We start from the raw sequence: 22,549 nt of genomic DNA on the forward strand, positions 1-22,549 counted from the left end.
AAAGACACTAATGAACAAAGCAATAATTAATAATTCCACTGTGATTTTCGGTGTGCCTTGTTAATAAATCTAACTGTTAGTACTGTGAAATATTGCACATGTAACAGGACTCTTTAATGTGGAGGAAAAAAGATTATTGTACATGTTGGCATAGTTAACGTTCTTTATTTTTACATTACTGAATATGTAAGTCAATGACGTTTGAAATGGGTCAAACTACTTAAATCAAACATTGATATTAACAGCAGAGAGGGCATCTGTTCAAGCAGAAGACAGTTTGCACATAAAAACATCTGTCCATATCTGCCAGCATCATAACTGGTTAATGTATGTCATAACAGGCAAACAGCATGTCAAACAGATGTGACCCACATAGTGCTATCAGGAGGACAGGGCTGTCCAACTAGTCTAATAAACATCACAAAAGATGTCACCTTGTTCGGCTTGACCATGGGTGATTTTACGACACTTACCTGTCCAGAGGTCTTCCCAGAGTCGCTTGTCTTGTGAGCTGTTGGCCGGTGCCTCTGTGATTTGTCCATCTTAACGTACCAGCAACCCTAAATGGGACGGTCGTATCACATTTAGACACAGCTCATACAGAATACCCACAGAAAGACAAGACACATTTTCACAATGGAGAGGGGGAAGTGGGACTTATAGAATATGGAAGCACTGAGTGAAACATCTGTGCCTAAATATGCTGACGTGCACATACGAACACGAACACAGGGATTTTAGCAATCATGTCAAATCAGTTTTCCAATATGCAAAGGAAAAAAAATGTACCGGAACAACAGTGGCTAAAGTTGGAAACATTTAAGTGCAATATATAGCAACTTAAAGGCCATAGTATGCCACCTAGTGGTTATAAGAATATTAACACTCACAAATACTGCACAGCAGACATAACATAAAATCCTGAAACTGTATGAAATCTGGAGGTCTCCAAATTGGTGTAAAGTAACACATTAGGCATGTATCACATCATTTGAATAGAATACATACAATTAAAAAAAGATCACAGGTAACCTTAACAATCTGTCCTCACTATTGAGTCTCCATAACAATTTCAATATAGAGCATGAAGTTTATCTTCAACTTTGACAATGGTTGGAGAATATAAATCTGAACTGAATACACTCCATTGCACATATACTGTAACTACTACGTCAAAATGCTTCACCAGCCTGTGATGTTTGCTGTGGAGTGGAATGATAGCGGGACTATTTGCAGTCGCCGAGTACAGCAGAAAAAAGTAGCTCGTTCAAGTGAATTAGAAGGTAGTGTTGGTGTTTGTCCAACATGCAGAGGAAATCATTGAGGGTTTATCAGGAACTGTAGGTATTGACTTAAAGATACCTCCCTCTAATCTTTGCGATCGTGACCCCGTTCCCTGGAAGAGTCGCTGAGCTAGTGGCCGGTCTACATTTCCACACACAGAGAAACCCCATTGAAAAAAATGTATTCTAACAATAGAGGCTTTCCAATGCTTTACTAGGTAAGTCTCACAAAGTTATTGGGTAATGACTTCTTTCCACTCTGCAGATTATCCTGCCTTCTCTTTTTCAATCAAGATACATGCTGTTCCCACTTCAGCAGCAAATAAAGCCCCACAACTAAAACATGTAATGAAGCATTCCAACATGACAACATGGACTGCAACATTCTGTGCTCTTAAATACTAGGTTAACTCTTAAAAGTGTTAAGTAAGTGGATATTTCTTCACCTGAAAGAAATAATCCAACGGAAAATCTCTTTTCTCCAGGAGAGCACCTTGGTGTCAGAGCAAAAACAACGCATCAAGATGCCAAACACAAACCACTCTGCAGCATAATCCAATAGTCCAATTATGTATTTTTCAGGCTCTTTTAAAGCACAACGGCTGAGTGATATGGTCGAAATCACGATGACAATTTGAGGATATTTTCTGATATTGTTATAGATCATGATTTGGCAAATGTAGAAAACAATTAATATACACAGTAAAACAATCAAACTGGCGTCCAAAGCAGTGCACTGTTTTTTTTTTACTGCAATGCATCACATGCATTCAAATTTATGCAAAGCCTAATTGTTCAATTGAACTGCAGCTTAGACTTGCAAAATAATAAGATGACATTATACAATGCAATTGAGCAGGAGGTCAATACTGTAATATATGCCACAGTATACAATAATATGTAGTACTAAATAATCAATATTCAGTAGTATATCTACAGTTCATTCATCCTTCATGCTCTACTACCAAACACAAAACATATGTTCAAATAGCAAGCTGTTTGTAATAATCTTAACATTACTTGCGCAAGCCTTAATTTACAACAGACCACAATGAATCAACAAAGTATACACACATCCTACATGTATTAGAAAAATAATAAGTCAAAAGACAGCAAAAATAAACCTGTTTCCACATTTTCCACCAGACTATGTGAGAAGTATCACTATGGGAATACTTACCTAAGCACAGGCTGTGTATCTGATGCCTTCAGGAACCCTACTAACCCAACATTACACACAGGAGTCACACTGACACTGACAAATTATTAACTTTGATGAATCCCTCCCGTTCTCTCAAATATAATCCTTGCGTCAGCTGCGATAAAAGGAAGGGAAACATTAACTACACATTGGAATTGTTGCTTTGAAAAACCCTCACTGATGAAAGGGACGTGTTTGCAGATGGGTGTGGTCTGAGCAAGGGGGCGAGGGAGTGAGGAGGGGTAAGCCTAGGAGGTGGAGGAGGGTCATGGCTGAAGAAAAGAGAACTAGATACAGCATTGCAGGCAGACTACCGTATTCCTATTATTTCTCAGTGGCACAAGGTCAAAATGGTTCGACTACCAGATTACCGTGATCGTCATCTTTTTATCTATGGGCCCATGGAGCAAGCGCCCTAGTGTGTCCAATAACCCCCCTTGCCAGCCAAAACCAAACCAAACCAAAACAAATATGATCACAATGTGGACACTACTGTGGAGTCAATATTTAAAAAATAAAAAAAAACATTTGCTAGGGCAGTCAAATGACTACAAACTTCAATCAGATTAATCACAGGGTGGCTATAGATTAATCAGGATTAATTAATTAGAATTCATTACTTGCAATACCGAGTACTGATATGAGTATGTAATAATAACTTTGAAAACATTCAACTTTGAGTTTTCCTGATACAAACACAGCAGGGACACAGTTAGAAGAGATATTTAAGATAAAAAGAGAGAAGGAGAATAGTGCTGGTTCACCTTAAAGGTCAGCCCAACTTAAGTGTTGCTGAGCCAGTGTTGTTGTTAACTTCGGGGCTAACGCCCTTCACTTTCATTATCAGCTGCCTGACTACAAGACAGGAACTTAGCTTGTGTAGTTGTAGCCTACCATTTATTCACCGACTGCTACATTCACGCTGTACCAATGTCTTCATACTCACTGAGTTTCTCTCTCTGTCCTTGTCCTGCAGCATTCCTCAGAGTAACAGACAGTGTTGTGCAAGGTCACACTTTCATAGTTCAAAGTTAAGTTCACACAAGTTCGAAGTGAACTGTTCACGTTCATAGTTCACCATTTCAATTCTGAACTAGTTCAAAGTTCAGTTCATTTTTCCGCGTCAATTCTGGCAGGAAGTCACACAAAGAAACACGAGACAATCCGGTCAATTTTCAAAATAAAAGCAATTTTCGCGATTGACAAATGCGATCATTTGTGTATCTCAACAGAGTAGAGAGATGAAAACAATCACACGGTATATCTACATTACTACTGTCTACTACCATACTCTCTCTCTCTCTCTCTCTCTCTCTCTCTGTCTGTGTGTGTGTAGAGAGACAACGGTAAATAAAAGAAGTGTACAAACTTCTTGGTTACAGAAACATGGCGTATTCATTTTATGAGGTTATTTACTCCATAATGAGAAAAATAGCTCTGAATGAACAGCAGCTGAGCAAAAGCGAAGAAATACTGTTTCTAAAGTGCGAGCAGGTCGTGTCACTCGACTCATCAGGAGAAAAAAAAAATCTGTAACGTTTAATTGGACCGCAACATTGACGTTCGTAGTTCATTTCACACAATCTGAACTAATTCACGTTCAAGTTCTTTATTTACAAATGCGTTGCGTTCAGTTCAAAGTTCACAGAAAAATGAACGTGTTCAATGAACGCGTTCTTTTGAACTAGTTCATGCACAACACTGGTAACAGAATCTAGCTCTACCTCATCAACTGTTGAGACATGCACACCCTGTTGGAGTTATCACAGTATTGAATGTATTACTGAATGCTAATTTCCTGATAAATGGGGCAACGTTAGCATTCTGGAAGAAAACGTTTCTGCTACTGGTGGAGCCATCAAAGACACGGCAAAAGCACCACAAGACTTTGGGTCGAAAGTCTTGTGGTGCAGCTTTTCCAGTGATCAATGGCTGCCTTATTCTCCCTTGGCTTCACATGAATGATATTGTTCAAACTATTGCCTGGCAGCTATCTATACAACAAACATGTGAGCCACGTTGCTGGCATGTGGAAACTGCATGAAGGAGCATTTCCAGTCAGAAGCAGAAGCAACAAGTATGATTGATAGCAACAGCTTGGGGCTGGAGGACAGACTCAGTGTGTGACATTTTGGCCAAGGAACTGCCATGGGAAAAAAAAATATATGGCCAACTAATGAAACTCATCCCCTTTAGGACATCTTTTCTGGAGTCTAGGTAACAGGTTCAGGTTTCCGGGGTGTGGATTGACCTTTCACCTGTGAAGTGAGCCAAAACACTGGAAGTAGTTAAGATGACACAAATGTTGTTTTTTCATTTATCTCAATTTCACACATACATTTTGACCGAGTCTATGCAACATATGATCTGGTGTGGTTATTTTTTCATACAGTACATTGCCATAATCCTTTCTGTATTTAAAAGGTACAGTCCAGAATACATTGTGAAAGTTACAGCTCCTGTATCTTATGCCTATCTGTTCAATTGTGCAGATCTAGACTCCTGGATACTATCTTTATTATCTAAATTGTATCTATGTTGTACTGCATAGGCATAGTCAACGTTATCTGTTACACAACACTGTCCAGTTTTAAGGCCGTTGTGGCATGAGTCCTAAATAGCTGGCAGTTAAGTCACATTGGTCCTGTCAACATTGCAAAGTTATTTCCATAGCCGATGCGGAAACACGCGGACGGAGTTGCGGAATCTGACAATAAAAATGGAATCAACTGTAAAAAGTGGAATCCGTGGAATTGGTCAAAATCTGGATACAATTTTTTTTTAAATCAGGGTATTCGCTCACATTATAGGTGGTTTGTATTTTATATTGTGACTCCTCCATAAATAATTGCACATACACTCTTAACTGCGATTTTGCTAGTCGTGGTAGATCCCTCCAACAGCAGTGACAGGAAACAAGAGGGGATAACATTTTGGATCTGGTCTACACCACTCACAAAGGAACATACAAGGCCTCCCCCCTCCCCAACATCGGACTTTCTGATCACATCACTGTTATGCTAATGCCAGCATACAGACCGAGAGTGAAAAGCCCCTTTTTAGACAGACAATCCCGCCGTACTGGCGGAAAGGCGGGTCAAAATATGCCATGGACCGGAGCTTTTAGATCGAACTTTTTTTTTTTGCACCCAACGCCGCAACGGTGTATGTGTTTAGAGAGCACCCCATCTTTGCGGAACGAGTGAGACATCCCACAGGCGGCCGCGGTCTCGTCTATGGACTTGTTGGCTGTGTGATGATTCAATGAGTGTCGGAAATCTGATTACCTCGATTGCATCAAAACAACTACAAAAGGTGAAGTTTTGCTCGTGTCGCATATTTACGCGACTCTTCAACCGCAAGCGAAGTTGCTGTGCATCATAAACATGTCGATGTGTATAACGGCGACCTCGAACGAGCAACTTCCAGCGTTTTATCTTCTTCGGATCTACGCTTTGAGCTTGTTAAATACGCCAGTTTCATGTCGCCCTGGTAACACGTATTCACTACGTTAGGTCTTTTCCACCTCGGGTGCGTTTTAGTAAATATCATTATCTGTTGTGCACTTTATTGTTTACCTTAGTGTTATTGTATTGTCTTATCTGTTCTGCCTGTGCACTTTATGTATTTGTACCGTGGAAAGTGGGAAAGTGAGGAACGTCGCCTTGATTTCTTTGTATGTGGTACATGTGAAGTAATTGACAATAAAGCTGAGTTGAGTTGAGTTAAGTTGAACATTTGTACTGAAAGACTAATTGTCATGTTTTGTTCATTTGTAGTCTAGCTTGTTTTTGTGTAACCCCTTTTGTTAAAAATGTCTGATCATTCATGAGATATGTCCCCCTTTTTTGTGCAGTTCCCCTGTTTTTGTCTGTTAGGTCTGTTCAGTTCTATTGTTTGTTATTATAGCCTGGGTTAAGTACTGCTTTACCAGCTATTTATTGAACTGTTGTGAATGATCTTTCCGTGTATAAGTCATGTATAAGTGAAAGAGTAACTTAACTATGTATTTATTAATAATATATAATAAAATTCAGACCACACCCGCCAAGCCCTGAAGGACCCTTCTGGCTGCACTACAAGAAACTAAAACTAAAAAAATGAAAACCCTTTACTATGTAAAATCAAACCCCATAAACATACTTTTTACACCTGATTAGCGACCTATATGTTTGGGTGCAGGGGTGTCCTTCTTCCTCATCTCCACCACTCATTTCTGTACCAACTGAATTACCTCAACCGCTAACTGCTAACTATAGCATCAACATCTGAACATCCATATGGAAACTTGAGTTGATAATGCAGAAATCTGGCATATGTGCATGCAATAATATCTGATGTTTACAACACATGACCAGGCCTCTGACACACTGGTTAATGGTTGTGGTAAGAAAGTTGCATGCAGTCAGGGGTGGGCCTATGTGGACTACACATAGGGTCGAAGCTGAGTGAATAAAGAGCAAACAATATTTAATGTTCTCTACAATATGTGACAACTAACACTAAAACATTACAGCTATTTATATTCTCTGTGTCAGAGGGGGTGAACATCTGGAAACACTCCAGTCAAAGTTCAGTTGTGCTGGCAGCTGTAAACTGAACTTGGAACTATAATAACTGATCCAAAGTTTTAAAAAAGATTACCTGCACAGATAGATCAAGAGATGAGAAAACAATACAATTCAAATACATGTAAATATTTTTGCTCTATCCTGTGAACACCTCCATAGCCCTGGAGTGGACCTAACCACTTGCCAGACCGAAAATGTTCACATTACATTTAATTTAGCCGACGCCCTATCTCCCAAACAGTAGTCAGCATTGCTTACATTACACAATCTGATCAACACATGAAAACTCGAGATCCTATCATAAGTCCTTTTGTTTGCAAACCACCATTGTATTTTAATCTCATTTCATTAAAAAAAAAAACAATCATGTGGAACATGTCACAACTCGTAGATTACTTAGTCCAGTAACACATTGCATATGTTTTGCCTTTCAGATTCAATCAAGGCTGGACTGGGACCAAAGATTGTCCCAGGCATTTTTGGCCCAGGCGGCCCATAACAATCGGTCAGAGACCACCCACCAGTACACCATCCTAGGGGTCCATTAAATACGTACCTACTTTACTATTCCCCAAAACTACTACAAAGCTGAGTAGTAAGTGCCGCTGACAAGTGAACTCACTTGCAATTGACTGACTCCCAGGTAATCAGAGGTGGCCATGGAGTACACTTTCCCCATACTCGAGTAAAAGTACAAGTAATTGTCAAGGAAAAAAACTGCTAAAAGTCAAAGTATCATTTAAGATGATTAAATAGCATTTAGGGGTCCTACTAACTCCAACATTACTGCAAGTTTACCCTAAGGGGCATTTCAATATTTCACTTATCTAATCTATCAAACAATTTCAAATAAAGTACATTTATCCATCTATCCATCTATCTTTCAATCTGAAATTGTCCTCAAATGATTCTGCATTGCCATGAAGGACAAATAGCCTATCACTATTATTAAGATAACCTCTTTCAACCCCTGTGTGTACAGGATTTGGGACTGGGACCTTGTGTTCTTTTTAAAATGGACAAAATGTTCCTCTGCAGCATACCTGGAGATGTCAAATGGATTTCAGTGTTTTGCAAACTATAACCTCTGATAGGGTTGGTGAATTAGTCATACGTTTTGCCATGCTCTCCTACTTATAGGATGCTATGCTAACAAGTCACGACTAGCTAACAAGCTAAAAGGCGTGATGAATGCGTGATGGCTAGGCTAGGCTACTTAACTTTACCTGGAGCTAGCAAACAAGCCTGCAAATCAAACAATGCCTATGTATTTCTAAACGAATTGGATATGTCGGTCAAAGGGATTAGGAAGTTGTACCAACCACTTCAGTAGCGGTTCACCCATTCTGCAAACATCCATCGAGTAATGTTCGCGACTGGTGCGTTAGCTCGTGCGAAACTTCTGGAATAAACCAATAATATATCAAAGGAAGAGGGGGGGGGGGGGGGGGACTTTTTGAGTTATTAGAACAATACTTTTGCATCATAAATGCGAAATCATCATAAAATATAGACAATAAAATAATAATAAGACAGACAATAAAATACAAAAACAACAACCATAAAGAAACCTTTTAAAAATGAAGATATCAAAAATCTCGTGTGATACGTGCCACACCAGAATGAATGGGTATATCGCCCCCAGTAATAAGAGATGCCAGCTTGCTGAAAATTAACATAACATAACATTAACTTGCTGCCTGTAGGTATGCCTGATTACCAAATCCAGTACTGGATTCAACAGAACTGTTGAAATTGCTTTTACTAAATGAATACAATCATTTCTCGGCTGATTTAAATGTAATTTTATAAGGTATGCATTTACATGATTGCATGACTGTGTGATGTACTGTATATATCCCTGTGGGAGGAAAAACATATTATGTAGTGTTACTCCCCATCTGTTTTCTTCCTTATTTGTGTCTGAGGAATGCTTTACATGCTTGAAAACGTCAAAAGCCAAATGTCCAATATACCCAATATTTGTGCCGTGTATTTAAACACCAAAAGACTTTCATTATGCTTCGCCTTCAGTTGACTTGCACAAAACACTTCACAGCTACAGTTTTAGTTGATTATAACAAATCATTCTTTGTAGAGTGTTGCTTGTGATAGGATTTTGAATACATACAAATAATGCACCTATTTTATATTAACCATGCTTTTAGATTTTTCTTATTTACATTTACATCTTATGTAACTTTTACCACGATAAATGACTATGGTTAATGACTTGATTGCTCAAAGTCATAAACTTGTATTCACTGGATAAGTCTGAGACCATAAAGATAAAGTTAATTGAGATACATTTCTCAATCATCTCGGCTTGATAAAACAGTTTACAATATGATTGAGCAGGGTTACCTAGTAGTGCGTACAATGTCCAGTTGGGTGACTATAATAGCAAGCAGGGGGGCTGGGCAATGGGAGGCGCTTTTCCAAGGTACCTTTATTATCCCCTATTTGTATTGCATCCAGCAGAACAAACAATCAGCAGACAATATAATATATACAACATAGTACAATAGTACAAACAGCCAGGTTAAGTTACATAATGTAGTTATTTTGCCCTGCCATACACTAGATACACTATATCAGAGAAACGTGATTCGTCACTCCAGCAAACGTATCTCCACTGCTCTAAAGTCCAGTGGCGGCATGCTTTACACCACTGCATCCAACGCTTTGCATTGCACTTGCTGATGTATGGCTTAGATGCAGCTGCTTGGCCATGGAAACCCATTCCATGAAGCTCTCTACGCTGTTCTTGAGCTAATCTGAAGGCCACATGAAGTTTGGAGGTCTTTAGCAATTGACTCTGCAGAAAGTTGGCGACCTCTGCACACTATGTCCCTCAGCATCAGCTAACCCCGCTCCGTCATTTTACGTGGCCTACCACTTCTTGGCTGAGTTGCTGTCGTTCCTAATCACTTCCACTTTGTTATAATCCCACTGACAGTTGACTGTCGAATATTTAGCAGTGACAAATTTCAAGAATGGACTTGTTGCACAGGTGGCATCCTATCACAGTACCACGCTGGATTTCACTGAGCTCCTGAGAGCGACCCATTCTTTCACAAATGTTTGTAGAAACAGTCTGCATACCTAGGTGCTTGCTTTTATACACCTGTGGCCATGGAAGTGATTGGAACACCTGATTGAAATTATTTGGATGGGTGAGTGGATACTTTTGGCAATATAGTGTATATCTTCGGCCTGATGGAAGCAACGTGAACTCAATATTTAATGAGTAACTGGGATCGGCGAGAACTGACTGGATCTTTTTCAAGGAACAGATCTGGTGGAGGTTTTTGTTTGTTTTGCTTTTCAGGGTGAGTAACCCGAACAGATTTCATAAAGGCAAAGAAATTCTCAGAAAAGTTCTGTCAACTTTAGCTTCTGATTTAAAAAATACATGTGCCGGGGTGCTTTCATGCAAACAAGGTCCATGTGATACTCAAAGGTCAGTTTTTCGTCAATGACTGTGCCCAGATAGTTGGCCTCTGTACAACAGCCTGACCAATTATGCCCACAGGAGAAGTAACGGCAGGATTTTTTTTAGTAAAATCAATAATCATCTCCTTGGTTTTGGCAAAATGAATATTAAAAAAAAGATTGACTAACACAAGTAAAATCTGTCACCATGGTCAGGATCATCGGTACTTTAAGGAGACACAATGACCGGATCGTTGGCAAACTTCACAAAGTACAGGCCCACGTGCAGCCTTCGACGTGTATAAAACAAATAAAGAGGAGAGAGGACCCATCCCTGTGGCGAAAGAGAGAAGAGCATCAGATAAAACATACTTGACCTTCAGACGTTGAGAGCTGACAGTTCAAAATCCACCAGCATATCAGTCGAGGATTGATGTTGAGGATGTTTTAACCTTTCTGCTAAAATGTGTGGCTGGATACAGTTAGAAAAAGAGAAAAAAAACAATAAAGATAAGGTGCACAAAAGTTTTAGCACCCCCTAAATTTGCCAGAATCAAATTGGAGCGGGTCCGAAGCGTATCCTTCACGATCCTCTCGAACGATTTCATGATGAGAGAGGTAAGCGCCACAGGCCTATGGTCATTTAGTAGTTTAGCAAAATGGATACTTAAATGGACATGAAATCCCTCCCATCCACCATGTTTGGAAGTGTTGTGAACATTGCGTTAAGGTTTAATGTAGACTGGACCCAAATGCACGACTCGGACGACAGGGAAGGAAGGAACACAGGAGAAGCATTAGCTACACGAGCTAAATACAGAGAGAAAAGAGCATACACTTAGACACTTTACAGTCATCCAGTTATCCATGATGCGGCTTAAAAAAAGCCATCAATTGAGGGGGGGGGGGGGGGGGGTGGAAGGGCGATGCCAGGAGGGCACAAAGTACTGGTGGAGACAGGTTCTAACAGAGACACATGGAGGGTGAATCCTCAATGAAGCAGAAAGCTTGAGGCAAACAGCAGAGGGGTTCACCATGGACTCCACTTCAAAGGGACCAATGAATCTGGGAGAGAGTTTTTTTCGAAGCCACACTGAAGGGGAATGTCCTCGTCATTCAGCCACACCCTCCGGTCCTGGTCACGGGGACCTGACGCACATGCACAATGTGCTCCTTGAGGCTGTGGGAATAAATCAAGATGTCATCCAGATACACAAACACAGAATGATTTTAGAAGTCTCTTAACACGTCGTTCACTAAAGCTTGGAATATGGCTGCGGCATTCATCAAACCAAACGGCATGATGAGGTATTTGAAATGTCCCAGGGGTGCGTTAAATCCGGTGCGTCTTCCACTCATCTCCCTCCTTTATATGCACCAGGTGGTAGGCGTTACGCAGGTCCAGCTTGGTCAAGATGGTAGCTCCATGGAGGGGTTCAAAGGCGGAGTTAGTGAGGGGTAATGGGTCTTCATTTTTAATTGTGATATTGTTCAAACCTCAGAAGTCAATGCAGGGTCTCAGGGTCTTGTCCTTCTTGCCCCCAAAAAAGGAGCCGGCACCCAGCGGAGAAGAGGAAGGGTGTATGATGCCCGAGTTCAGGGATTCAGTGATGTAGGTCTCCATGCTTTCACGTTCAGGAGAGAGAGGTTGTAGAGCCTGAACACCTCAGCAAGGTCATGGTACACAGGAGGCAGAGAGGAGAGATCTGGGGGTGCCACACTGGTCAAACTCAGAAGAGCAGACTTGAGACAAGATGAGTGACAAAAAGAACTCCAGCTGGTTATACTGCCAGTAGCCCAGTCAATGACTGGATTATGTTTCTGGAGCCAGGGTAAATCAAGTATAAGTGGTGCGTGAGAGGAAGACATGACATGGAAGGATAGTTGTTCATGGTGATTACCGGCTAACAATAAACATAATGTCTGTTTGGTGGGTGATGTGAGCCAGTAAATCACCGTTTAAGGCGTAACAACCAGCGGTGTATCAATAAGCTAGAGGGCAAATGTCTTACAATCTATTATAAATGCTCTGGGAGTGGAGAAGGGAGCATTATTTTGATGATGAAAAATGGTTCCCTCCTGGAATGGCAACAGTTCACATCTGCTGTTTTATATCTATGGTTTTACCCAGTGCTACTAGAAATAATGCCGGCGGACATTGCTCGATTATAGCCAACAGAGGGTTGAAAGATGATGAATGGAAGGTGCCTGATGACGTTAGTTAATTTAATTTTCTCAGTTAATTTTCTCAGGATTTTTTTTAGACATTTCAGTGTCGGCATGTTGGGAAGATATGTGGTTTACAATGTGACTATGGAGCGAATGAATAGATCATAATCTGTGTTCACGTTCACTTCTCCCATTGGAGTTAACAAACTCAGGATCTGCTGCTAGTCTCCTAAAAGGGTAGGGTTTGGACACAGATATAGGAAACTCTCAGTGGGGTATCTGTGTTCTGAACTGTACAGTGTTACCCGAGGGGGAACCGAAGGATGGGTGTTTTGGTTCCGCGAAGTCGCTGACGGTCGGGGGTCATTGCTCACATGTGTGGAAAGGCTTTTACTACAAAGCAAAGAGCAGCTCGGATAACAACATACAGAGAGAGGGAAGCGTACTTTATTCTCTGCTCAGCCAGAAATGTGGTGCAAGGCATCCAGTCTGTGGGAAATCTATAAGAATATAGGCACCCAATCATTGACTGATAAGCATTGTCCAATATGTACCTACCTTTTCCAGTTTGAGCATCACGGAATGTGTTTTGACCCTCACAGACAATGATTGGTCCTTATTCAGCTGTGTGTCAAGCCTGTTTTATGTCGCAGGTATTATATATGACTGAAAAGCTGAGACTCTTGTGGATCCAAAGAGCCAATTGTATTCATGTGTGATGAGGTTAGTCCCCACAGTAGCCATTTAACTGCTAGGATAAATTTACAACCACAAAACTGAGACCCAGTCCATTCATAAGATGGCTAAATGGGATTCTGAGCAGTTTCCAGAACACAAATACTCTCCATCAAACACTAATTATTTTGTATTTCTGATTTATGACTAGAAAAACTGCTAAAATACAATGCTGAGGTGCATCTCAAATGACCCTTCAGGTTCCCAGCTTTCAGAGGATGTACACCACTGTGTGTACTGTTGACCCGTTATCTCCCCCTAAAGACCACCTGTTGCCCCTTTATTAAATAATAATAAAAAAAGTCTGTGGGTTTCTTAGATTATGAAGATTCTCATTAATCTCTTCATGAATGTGACAAGTAGTAAAAGTGCACATATGAATGAAAGGGAAAATGCATACAAAGGTTTTTTTTATTATCATCATTATTAATGAATAATTTCCATCATGGAAGCGGATGCATAAAGACATTGGAGGAGGGGGGAGGGGGGGGATAAGTACGACAAGCATAATGGGCCCAAAGAAAAACACAGCAACAAGAAAGGACCTTCAACTGAACAGACATCATCTTGATTGTACATATACTTTGTTCTTTCAGTTCCTATTATTGCTCCCCAGTCCAACAGGAAGAGTTGTGACACAAAGTGAAAGTGTGAAACCTAAGACAAAGCAATAAAACACCCAGCCCCTTTAAAAAAAACTTAAATTAAAAGTCAGGCAACGGCATTTCTGATCAGTTACTTTTCATTTCAGGAATGTAACCACATGGTTTCATTTCTTTCAAAGACAATTTTGTTAATTTAAAAAAGAAAATGAAAAAGAAGGAAAAAAGCCACTTTTCTTTAGTTCATCCATTGAGTTAGAATGCATTGAACCTGATCAGAGACGAGGATTTCAGTTTAAGCTGAGTGAAAGCTCTTGCCTATGGAATGTTGAGCTTACAAATATTATTGTGGGTCCAAAAAGCTCAAAGTGATGTAAAAGCACTCATGGTTACTGTGTCTTTCAACAATTTGTCTCTGGGTTAAGTTGAGGTTATTTGCATCAAAGAGCATCTTAGATCATTCTTTTAATGGGAGCTTTGCCCAGCCATATACATTTACAATTCAGATGTTTACAGACAGCACAGAACACTGTATAGATAGTGAAAATACGGTTTAAAAAAAAGAGAGAAAAAAAAAGGAAAAGATTGAATCCTACAGTAGTCCTTGTCCCTGGAGATGTGGATCAGCTCAGTATTTAATAGTCCACTCCTTGATGCTGGCATCATGAGAGGTGGTAACGAGAGTGTGCTCATCTACCCAGGCCAGGCTGCTAACGTGGTGCAACCGGTGAGTATCTGCAGACATCAAAAACAACAAACAACCATGTTACAAAGATATCTTCAGGCATGGAAAAATATTTGCAGTCAAGTTCATTTTGTTCAACAATCAAGCCCTGATTTGTGACAAGTCCACTTTTAAATATTGTGCAAGGCATATTGAGTAATAGGACAAGGAGCAGCTGGGGTGAGCAGGTGACAGTCCACAGTTAAACGTTAAACAACTTTACTGACCCTTATTGTGGGCACAACTGTGTTAATGACTCAATCAAAACAACATGAGTTTGTCGAGCTTCACTTACACATATACTGGTTGCCTTTCCGTTTCTTACAAAGAAGCTGCTCAATGAGTATTTGCAGCAGCATTAACCCACACACACCACAGGCGTCTCCAAATCAACCAGGACCAAAATCTTAAGCCCAGCTGCATGCTCTCGATGCATAATTTGCTCAAAAGGTTTTGCCTGTTCTGATATTGTTGCGGAGTGGATTTATACAGAGCAAACAACTTCCAAGAACATCAGCGTATACCTAGCCAGGCGCGAGTGAATGCACATGTGCACTTCGACGGCCTACCTGGGATCTTAATCCTCTTGTCTGGGTCAGAAACGGTCCAAACAAACACCAACATGTCCATCCCACCAGTTGCAAAGTGCTCATTGTCAGGTGACCAGGCCAAAGACACTGGTTTGGCATGGTGTCCATGATACTGTTGGTTGACCTGGTGGTAAAGAAATACAAATTACTTATTAAATACATTATATACTTAAAAGAGGAAATGACTAACTTATACAAAACTGTTTTACTGAGTAATCCACAGAAATGATTTACAATATGTAGGATAGACAAATATTTACAGAGTAGTTGTCAGCCACGGTGAAAGTGGTGACAATTTTCTTTTCATCTATGGTAGCCAGATAGGCTCCATCATTAGAGTAGGCCATGTCGGTGATTGCCCCGGAAAGACTGACACTTTGACCATCGTCCTTCAGAGTGTTGCCCTGAACAGAGTACAGACGGATTTTCCCATCCTAAGGAGAAAAAAAGGGAATGAATAAATAACAAATGTCACCAGGTTGTGATGGTTACTTAAAAGACAGGAAAGATGATCGGTGTTCTAGGATTTCCACTTACTGCACCCCCCACTGCAGCAGTCGTCCCCCCCGGGTGGAGAACTCCAACCTCTGCATCATAGTCGAGATTGTCCAATGTGAAGACCTTCTTCTTATCCTTCAGCAAGACAATCTAAAAAAAAGCCAGCGATGACAAATGATGCCATTAAACCAAGACACAAATATCAGGTGAGTGAAACCTTGGAAATACAAAAACAGGGGTAATACTGAACTTAGAACTGAGCAAGACAGTGATGACTAGGCGGAAAGGCATTACCTGCCCAATGCACACAGCCAGTGAAAGCCCCCCTGGTGCTACGGACACACTTTTAGGCTGGAAATCCATCTTCACCACATCAGAGGCACTGAAAGCCAACAGTCAGGGTTATTTATAAGACAAACTAGGCATTGCAACAGTTAGGAGGCAGATAAATGACGGTATTCCGAAAGCCAAATTCCAGTTTGAGATCCATGAAAACAAAGAGAGATATTCCAATGACAAAGAGTATGAAACAAACGGACTCATATTGATGCTGGACAATTGTCCCATTCCATCCACAAACTGAAACATTCACTTTGATGCACATCAAAACATTGTCTGGTATTCTGAATGACAGAATTGGAAAAAGGGGGTATTAACACATGTTATATGCATAGGGTTTGTGACGGATCTCAAGTAAAAATATCAAAGACCATGACTGGATTTCTGAAAACTTAAAATTTGCTTCCCTCCAGATGACTGCCCTGCCCAGATCGACTTCCACGATTACCAGACAAAACACATCTTTTTTTATCTGCATAGCAACACGTAATGACCCCTTACCTGTACTCCGGCTTGTCGAGGTTGATGAAGCGCAGTGTATCATCCATGCTGCACGTGACCAGCTGGTTGGCTCCATCACACACCATCTTGCTCACCTGGTTGCTGTGGCCTTTCCCTGAGAAGCTGTCATTCTCCCCGGTTTCTGCATCCCAGTAATGTGAGGCATTCGTTAAGGGGGGAATAAAATGTAAGTGGTACACATGGACACTTAACGTAGCAGGAAAGTGGAGACAAAGGGCAAAAACACGTGACGGAGCAGAGCCAGTAGGTCACTACTACAGGTGAGCATGGGGCTACCTGAACTAGCTACTATTAGAATCAAATTATTTTTTTAATTTTAAACATAATTTCAAACTACGAGACTGCTTTGTCTCTTAAATCAATTGCCCTAATGAATCAAAATACACCATTTCATCAAATTACTTCCATCATTTCACAGAAAGTGCTTTAATTTGTGCTTAACGACCCCTGCGTTTAGCTGCCAACAATGATAAGTTTTAGTTCTACTAGATTCTAGTGGTCTACTCCATCCTGCTTCAACAGTCTTGAGCAATGTAAAAAAGGAAATCATCAAAAAGGTAATCTACATTATTATTATTTTTTTAACATATAGGTGAGCTTTATTATCAGCGAAAGGATATTGATATGTCCATCATGACTGCCAGAGTAGATGTGGGGTCTCCCATCCTTTTTGTGGATCGTCAGACACTGGATGGATTTACTGTGACCCTGTGTGATGAACAAAGAAAGAGCAGAGTAACACTTAATGTAGAATATCAACCACCCCTCAAAATCTAGTCTGGTGGCTGGCTCAGTCCAATACACAGCGACATTTTTAGGGCTGGAGCTTAAAGAAATACTCCATTTCTGACTAATGTGTATCCCAGTCAGTATTTGCAGATAGCAATTTATATTTCACAAATTCCAATACATGCTTGTAAAAGTCTGGATTCAACACTCAAAAGTTTAAAAAGCAGCTATTTTTTTCAAATAGTTTTCCATCAACTATAACACAAGATCACTATCACGGACCTCTACTGACAATATCCACTAATAGAGTCTGACCTTGATTGTGCGAATGGGCCGGTCAGGGTTGTTCTTGTCCAGGTAGTTTATGTATCCTGACAAGGAGATGGAGAGGAGGTGGTCTTTCTGCCACAGGCAGCCCAGCTGCTGGTCTGTCACGTCAGTGCCCATGTTGAAGGTGGTGACAGCTGTACCTGCGTCCACATCCCAGAGTTTCACGGTCTTGTCCCCTGAGGCAGAGATCAGTTGGGTGCCGTCAGGGCTCCAGCTGATCTGGAGGATTTGAAGCAGGGGGGACAATTATACTCATTGTAGTATACATTTTATTTTACATAAAAGAAAAAGCTACTTACAGCATAGATTCCTCCTTTGTGGGCCTTCTCCCCACCCAGTGGGCAAACAAGTGTACCCTCCTTTCCATTGTAAATGAACATCTGTGGGAATTACAGTCATTAGGAAAATGAAGAATATTTATTTTTTCTAGAACTACAGCTTGAGAGTTTTTGTCTACATAAATCTGGATTATATGTGTATTATTTCAGTAAACATCATTGTATCTGAACATGTAAAATCTAAAATGTTCATATGGTCCCACGGCCACACTCACCTGGCCATCGGCGCCGGCTGTGATGAACCGACTTCCATCAGGAGAGAAACGAACACAGTTGACAAACTGGTTGTGGCCCTTTAGCAGTCAACAAGGAGACACAGGGGGAAGAACAACAAAGATGTGTTATTAATACGCAAGTCAAACTGGCATCTACAACAAATAAATACATTCTTCAATCACTGTCATCTAAATGACAGGCATGCTGTCCTTCCTTATAGACCATCAGAACTGAGGAGGTTTAGTTTTGTTGTTACATTTATATCCGTCCAAATGTCACAACTGAGTTCAGCGTTACACACTGTTCTACACTTGTTTAGAGAAAACTGACTGGAGACTGAAATCTAAAAACAAGACCACAAGGATTTCTAAGTAGAGGATATAATATAGTGCCCAAAAGTGTATTAGGCCCTACATGTTTTCAGAGGGAAGGCCTGCTTTAAGAAAATGGCTCACACATCCTCCAATTAAGTATACAGGAAGAGGGTAAAAGAAGGGTATACAAGGAAACACCGTTATATAAAATCTCTGGAACTCACCTGTAATGTGAAATGGAACTTGAAGGGTGGCCCGTTGAAGAAGGCCGCACAGTTGTCATCACTGGCGGTGGCAAGTCGGTAAGGGCGTGTCTGCTTTATGTCAACACTGTTGATTGGTTTGGTGTGGCCGAAAACTTCCCCCACCGAGGAGCCGGTGTCCCACAGGAACACGGCTCCAAACCTACAGCAAAAGATGGACGTGCATACAGTTGTTCAAAAAAGTTTCTGGGGAAGCTTGAGGGAGGAATAAAAACAACAAATGCATACACAACTCTTCCAGGATGAAATATATAAAAAAAAAAAGCAGAATATTGCTTCATACTGAAAAAGCAGTTATTGTAATATAACAGCATCAAACACCAACGTGGCATGTTTAACATAAAAAAAAATATATATATATAAAAATAATGTATTTTTATGTGTGTATATATATATATATATATATAGCCATCATCGGACTTGTGTACAGGGTTTTTAAATCAGAGAAGTTGCTGGCAGCGACTTGGACATGCTACTGGGTTTAATGAGGCTCAGATCTTTTGAATGTGAAAACCCCTCATACTCACTTCTCTCGTCCTTCCCCAACAACAGCAAGCCTCTTGCTATCCTCAGTCCATGCAATGTCCTTGACCTTGCCCGAAATAGGGGTGTACTCGTACTTGAGAAGGTGCTCCTTCTGGGTGGTGTCCCAGATACGGATTTTTCCTGATGCATCTGAAAAGGGATGTTATAGCAATTATTAAAATATTAACATTGAATACCAGCATCTTTCTGGAAACAGACACATTTGTTCATAGGCAGGCTGCTTACCTCCAGATGCAATGTAGAATCCACTGGGGGAATACTTGGCAACAGAAGCTTGATGGGCATGTTCGGTGTAAATGTCTGCTATAGACGGGTTCTGTAAAAGACAGCAATTATGCGGTTCACTTCTAAAAAAGCCAAACACAAAAACCTTAGTTAAACCCTAACATCTAAACCACCAATAATAATAATAAAAACAAGTTACAAGTTGTTACTTGAATATTGTTAATGGCGTTTTGTACAACTGCTTCCTGGTTATTAAGAGTCACTCAATTACCAGCTGAAAAGCTTATTTTTGCTGCCATCCACTGGTCGTACAATACACCCTGACATCAAGGTTACAAGTGCAACAGAGGCTGCGCTCTATTTGACCGGGCCATTGTGTCATGAGATATGTGGTAGCGTGGGTGGGGGGAGCTTTATATGTGGTGCAGGTGTCAAATGATTCGCCGTCGATCCCCATCAGGTGACAGCATGTAATGGAGATGCTGTTGTCACATCCTTGGATATATTTATTGAATAAAACATAAAAAAGTTCTAGAATCTAGACCATTCAGTGTATGCAACCAGTTCAAGTCCAACCATTGCAGCCAAATTTGAAAATGTAATCTTTAGAAAGCTTGTAAGCGTTGGTCAGCACAGTATAATTTTAACAGTGACGCGCACCGAGCACACTTGTGACCACACCCAACACCGACGTCTTTCAGGCGAGTGTAAACGTATTCCTTGAACTATGACTCACAGAATTCAGTGCATTCAAAGCATTTCATGGCATGTGACGACCTACACGATGCAATAATTCATACACATTCCGAGGAGTACAACTATTCAACTGAGCAGCAGCATAATCACATTTGATCAGCAAATTGTAGATAATTGTACTTACTCATTTGCATGCGTGCAAATTTGTTTAAAAGAATGAGGAATGAGAAATTCACATTCTGGTTGGGTGGTTGACACATGTTTTGAAAACATTCGTTATCATTTGAGAATTGCGCCAAAGCAATTGAGAAAAACTCAGGATGCATTACCTCAATATCCCTGATAATGACAGACTTCCCATTGGTATACAGGAAATTGTTGCCTTTGGGATCGCCGCCCATGACTTTTGCAACTCCCCTCTCCATCTGCGGGAGGCTGGCGAATACATGTTCTAAAAAAAATTAAAATAAGTATACATGATGAGAAACATGACAGGCAGACAGATGATGTAAAGCATTAAGGTAAATACAACTTAAATGAGCATTGCATTGGAGGGAAAAAAGGATTTAACTGAACAATTCCATAAGGGAAGCAGCAGACGATGACACTACGTCTAGGACTACACTGCCTGGACTTCTTCTCACATAAATAAGGAGTATACAGAGTTAGTCAGCTTCGCTTTGTGCATTAACACGGTTGCTGACCTCACAAATCTGTGTCAATAAGAAGTTAATTTTCCTCCAAAAAAGGAAAGAAAATGGCAGAAAGAAAAATGTTGCATAATTTAAGCATACACACCAATGTTTCTTTTTTAATTAAAAAATATAAATGCATTTTTTAAGGGCATTGTTACCATATGATTGCAAAAGGTTTCAAATATGAATAACTTGGTTTATTATGTAGTCACGTATTGTTTGGGTTCTTCAATTATAGCACATGAAAGCACAAACCATCTCTCTCCTGCTCCCGTTTAGCATAAAGAAAGGGAAGACCTATTTAATCAGGAAAGCTGTAATGAGGTCACTGCAATCATTTGGCATAATCTCTAAAATCAGTTTTCTTATCGGGAAAAATTAGCTCTCACGTCCACAGCTCGACGGAAACATGAAACAACACTCTTTACTTATTCAGCAGCAAGAAACCATTTTTTTTCTGGAAGCTACTTCCTCAATACAAGTCCCGACTGTCTGTCAGCCAGCCTGCCTGTCTGCCTGTCTGTCTGTCTGGACATGTCACAACAATGCGATGCGAGCACAACTATTTCCTCCGACTGACGTTAGCTCAACTGGCTAAAGCTAACTTCAACGAACGGTGCTAAACGAGCCGCATTTTAGGCCAGAGCATCTTCACAACAGACCCGTACACCAGACACAGGTGTACATGGGGTGTGAATGAGCCATTGCCAGTGACAACATTTTGTATTTGTATGGGGTAAAACGAAAAGTGTCACAATCATGCAGCTAAGGGGCGAGGCTAGCTAGCTGCGGGCTACTTGTCTGACTAGTTCGATCTGCTGAATAATTTCGCCCAAGATTTAGAGTTTTAATGCATTTTCTCCCACCCGTTGCCGTTAAAAATGAATAGACTTACTCGCTTCAAACGGCATTTTCCCCACTGGTCAATCGCTACAGGTTTCTCTTCACAAATGAATGAAACAGTACAGATCCCCCGGCTGTGCACTCCTTGATCACACAAACACGGAAGCGAGCGCTGCTCTCCTTCTGCCTGGCTTTGCCCATATATAGTAAACTCAGCTACTACGCTGCTGCTGTCAGCCACTAGCCACGCACGGCGTCACCTGGGATGTTTTACCCCTAAATCATGCCTCTCAGGGTCCAAGGCTATTACCATTCCTTAGCTGCACCAATCAAATTTGATAGGTCAACCCCAGTTTAGGGCTGCACGATTAATTGATTAGTTGTCAACTATTGAATTAATCGTTGTTTTTTAAGAAAAAAAAAAAAGTCAGAGCATCTCATCCCATCTTCAACCGCTTATCCAGTGAGTCAAAGCATTTTAAATATAAATATTTTATGGTTTCTTTACTCCTCTGTGACAGTAAATGGAATATATTTGAGTTATGGACACATCAAGTCATTTTAGGTGGTCATCTTGTGCTTTGGGTAACGTGAATAGATATATTTAACAATTTTCTGACATTTCAGGCCAAACAACTAATTGATTAATTGAGGGCAATTACAATAATCGTTAGTTACAGCCCCA

General features: G+C 40.6%; 2 protein-coding genes across 3 annotated transcripts in view; both read right to left on the reverse strand.

Moving 5' to 3' along the window:
* The window catches only part of slc2a9l2 (solute carrier family 2 member 9, like 2), an 80,306-nt gene extending 76,828 nt beyond the window's left edge, over positions 1-3,478 (reverse strand). The window contains exons 1-2 of one of the 2 annotated variants that reach the window (XM_084022839.1): positions 3,431-3,478; positions 474-560 (exon numbers count right to left, since the gene is read on the reverse strand). In XM_084022839.1, the coding sequence (XP_083878965.1) occupies positions 474-560; positions 3,431-3,463 (120 nt within the window). In that variant the 5' untranslated portion in view covers positions 3,464-3,478. Of the gene's footprint in view, positions 1-473; positions 561-2,463; positions 2,497-3,430 lie in introns of those variants that run through there. The other variant, XM_084022840.1, reaches the window with a different exon arrangement.
* An 11,087-nt stretch (positions 3,479-14,565) lies between these two features.
* On the reverse strand, positions 14,566-22,056 carry wdr1 (WD repeat domain 1). Its single transcript, XM_084033066.1, has 15 exons — positions 21,917-22,056; positions 20,656-20,777; positions 19,631-19,721; positions 19,387-19,534; positions 18,821-19,001; positions 18,282-18,359; positions 18,028-18,108; positions 17,714-17,947; positions 17,288-17,377; positions 16,649-16,803; positions 16,103-16,190; positions 15,848-15,958; positions 15,571-15,744; positions 15,290-15,434; positions 14,566-14,731 (listed from the first exon to the last, which is right to left on the reverse strand). The coding sequence occupies exons 1-15, from the start codon at positions 21,930-21,932 to the stop codon at positions 14,625-14,627; spliced, it is 1,821 nt and encodes a 606-aa protein (XP_083889192.1). The 5' UTR covers positions 21,933-22,056; the 3' UTR covers positions 14,566-14,624.
* Positions 22,057-22,549: the final 493 nt, after the last annotated feature.

Source organism: Eutrigla gurnardus (assembly GCF_963514095.1).
Source record: "Eutrigla gurnardus genome assembly, chromosome: 2".
NCBI classification, from domain to species: domain Eukaryota; kingdom Metazoa; phylum Chordata; class Actinopteri; order Perciformes; family Triglidae; genus Eutrigla; species Eutrigla gurnardus.